This window comes from Setaria italica, chromosome I (genome assembly GCF_000263155.2).
Source record: "Setaria italica strain Yugu1 chromosome I, Setaria_italica_v2.0, whole genome shotgun sequence".
NCBI lineage: Eukaryota > Viridiplantae > Streptophyta > Magnoliopsida > Poales > Poaceae > Setaria > Setaria italica.
The window spans coordinates 32,563,968-32,567,491 of NC_028450.1; the positions used below are offsets into that span (position 1 = coordinate 32,563,968).

A 3,524-nucleotide genomic window follows, 5' to 3' on the forward strand; every position below is an offset into this window, starting at 1 on the left:
GTTTTGGAGGGTGCATCCAAACACCCCCTAAGATATGTTGTGTTAACATGTTTTCTGTAGGAAGATTTAAGAACTTTAGTGGATGGTTACTTGGGAAGTCTACAACAAAATTATGAGCTGGCCAAGAGTGTCTGGATGTAAATTTCAACAGCACAAAGAACGTTACCACTTGCCTGACACCCCTCCTGCTATCCAATTTAGGAAGGGTGATGAATGTTTCTTCACGAGTTACGCTTAATCACCAAAGCAACTGTGGGTTTATTTGTGATGGAACAACTGCCCCACTTGTCCCGGAACCTAACGATACAGGCGACGAAGAAGACGATTGTGACCCTGACCTAGATCTCATCACCTCCGACGAGCTCTCTGCTGCCTCACCGTGGACACCCCATCTGTGGCGTGATGCCCTGCTGGTGACTCCCCGTCACCCGCGGCCACCCACAAACCGTCGGTTAGCTACTCTTGCGCCGACGTCCACAAAACCCTAATTCCTCTTGGGTATAGCGAGCCACTTAGGACCCTAGTTGGATCGCCTTGTGGCCGATCGTCCTCGTCGGTGCCACGATTTTCCTTTTCCCACCACCGCTGCTGACGCTCATGGCGACAGCTGGTGCTAGTGGATCGCGATCTGGATTGGGACACTCTGGGGGAGATGAGGCACATGTGGCAGATCTCCTGGATAAGCTCAATCTCACACGAGATGAGGGTGATGTTGCTGCCCTAAGTGATGAGGAGAACGAGGAAGGCCATGGTGGCATGCAGTGGGTGGTGATCAGCAAGGTTCTCTCCCCTACAACCTTGCACATCTTGACCATTGGAAGTGCAATGAGGCCGGCTTGGGGTAACCCGTTCGGTCTCAAGTTTTGGTCTGCCAAAGATAGAGCTGAGAATCTGTTCATCGCGGAGTTCGTTGATCCAGCAGACAAGAAGAAGGCGGTGGAAGGATCGACGTGGATGGTGGGGCGCCATGCTGTGGTGCTGCAGGATTACGATGAAACCCTAAAACCATCCGATGTCAATTTTGAGTGAATGGAGATGTGGGTGAGGATTCTAAATCTCCCTTTCGGCTGGATGAACGAGAGGAGGGGTGCTAGGGCTGCGGGCCTCATTGGCAAGGTAATCAAGCTGGACGTGGATTCAGATGGCAATGCAAGTGGACCATTTCTGCGCGTATGAGTTGCAGTGGAGATCGACAAACCTTTGCACAGGGATGTACTACTCAAAACGAGTAGGGAAGCGCCACCGGACTGGTTTGAGATCCAGTTTGAAAACTCCCCTTTTACTACTTTTCGTGTGGACGAATGGGGCATACCAAACTTGAATGCCCAACCCAGCAAGGAAGAATGCACTAAGGAAGCTCCCTTATGAGATGAAACTCCGAGCACCAGAAGAGAAGGTAGGAAAGCTGCAGAGTTTTGGCCAAGTTGCTGCGGAGCCTTTTGGCAACTCAATGTTTATGGAGTAGTTGTCGTCCTTGCACCACAGTTCAGCCGAAAGGTTGACAAATGATGGTACAACCAGGAGTACTGAGATGGGAGAGGAGGCTACCTCACCTTTAAAACCCTCATAGGGGGGCGGTGGTGGTAGGGCGGAGGACCAGAGGCTGATGGCGGCCAAACCTTTTTTCTAGGAACGCACAGATGCGAGGAAGACCTTTGTACCATGCAAAAGGAAGTCAAGCGGCAAAGGAGGGGCTACTCCAGACCTAAACTTGCCGGCCATTGAGGTAGCTGTGGTGCCGGTCGGGCTGGTTACTGACCGCATCGCTCAACTTGGAAATGCTTTGAACCGGGTTGAGGACAATGTCAAGGTACAGAAGAAGCAGAAGACTACAAACAAATCTCATGCAGGATCGCACGGGTCGTGGACCACAACCCCCACCGGGCACAATGAATCTGTTTTGCGTGAACTGCTGGGGCTGCGGGTAACTTGAGGCGGTTCAAGAGCTCCGCGAAGTGGTGGAGCAGTATAGGCCTGTGGTGGTGTTTCTGTCGGAGACTCGGTTGAACAAGGAGCACGCGATGGCGTTGAGATTTTGGCTTGGTTTTGCTAATGCCCAAGTTGTTGGTGCAGCTGGACAAAGTGGAGGTGTAGTGCTTTTCTAGCGGGGTGATGTCACGGTGGCACTATAGAGCATGTCCAAATCGCACATTGATATGCTTCTGTCGTGTGCGGTTTTGAATGTGCAACAATGGAGGTTTTAGTTTTTCTTATCTAGCGCGGTAGCTTCAGGTGAATTGTTACACTCACAGTCTGGCTATTTGGGTTCTTCAGGTGAACAATGCAGTAATTGGTGGGATAGCCATTGATGTCGAAAGGTTAAAAGGGATCCAAGAGCAGAATTCTGAGGCAAGTCTTCAGCAAATAGTCTGAATAATTCCTTACATTTTGCAAAAAAAAAACGTGTATGCTAAGATATGTTGTGTTAACATGTTTTCTGCAGGAAGATTTAAGAACTTTTGTGGATGGTTACTTGGGAAGTCTGCAACAAAATTATGAGCTGGCCAAGGAGTGTCTGGATGTAAATTTTAACGGCACAAAGGACGTTACGACTTGCTTGATCCCCCCTTGCTTGATCCCCCGTGCTCCTGTCCAATTCAGGAAGGGTCGTGAATGTTTCTTCACGGGTTACTCAACTTAAGATAACCTTAAGCACCAACCAAAACAAAAACTAATTGCACCAAACCAGACACTGAAATTTTCGCAAAAATATAAACTTGTGCAAAATTTTGAACAAATTCATTACGCAATCCTGTTCCTCTACGAGTTTTATATCAAAGCAACAAAACGAATAACGTTGTGCAATGCTTTTCTTTTCCCGGTTCATGTCAAACGAGGGGGTCATTAACGTGCTAAGCGACATCGACAACCTCTTAGAGGAGAAGCTCGACGAAGTAACCTGCGCCTTCCTCTGACCGACTTCAAGGACGGGAACCTGGCCGCCCGCGGCTGGCTGCCACCGCCGGTGGCGTCGGCCTACGCGGCGTCCAAGGCGCTGGTGAACGCCTACTCGAGGCTGCTGGCCAGGAGGCAGCCCTCGTTGGTGGTGTGCTGCGTCAACCCGGGCTTCGTGAGGACCGGCATGAGCTACGGCATGGGACTCGTCTCCGCGGAGGCGGGGGCCAAGCCGCCCGTCGTGCTCGCCCTGCGGGACGAGCCGGGTGACTCCGGACTCAACTTTGAGCTGTTTGACGTTTGCGACTTGCGAGTTCCGAGAAGGGTGTGGTGTGCTGGCATGTTGGGCCGTGACAGTCTGCTGTTTTTAATAAACACGGTTTAGTTTCATACTTGTGTTGTAAAGAAGCAAAAGAAACATGATTGAGGGCTGAACACCTGAAACAGTCGTGTAAACTGAGAGGATGGATCGAACTTTCGGATCTCCTTTCAGATCCCCTTTGCGTTGCTGTGTTGCTTGGAGTCGGAGAGCGCCCGTGCTTGGCCACGTGTTGGTTACCACGGCGAGCCGGCCGACCATGACGATGCCGCGCCCGGTGCCGGTCGCGCGGCCACGGCCACGTCAGCTA

The 3,524-nt window shown here is 51.2% G+C and overlaps 1 protein-coding gene across 1 annotated transcript; it reads left to right on the plus strand.

Annotated features, from left to right (window-relative positions):
- The first annotated feature begins 1,029 nt into the window (after positions 1–1,029).
- LOC101775591 lies at positions 1,030–3,322 on the plus strand. The gene is made up of 5 exons (XM_004955046.1): positions 1,030–1,170; positions 2,275–2,349; positions 2,444–2,521; positions 2,927–3,193; positions 3,281–3,322. Exons 1-5 carry the CDS (start codon positions 1,030–1,032, stop codon positions 3,320–3,322), a joined length of 603 nt encoding a protein of 200 aa, XP_004955103.1.
- The last annotated feature ends 202 nt before the right edge of the window (positions 3,323–3,524 follow it).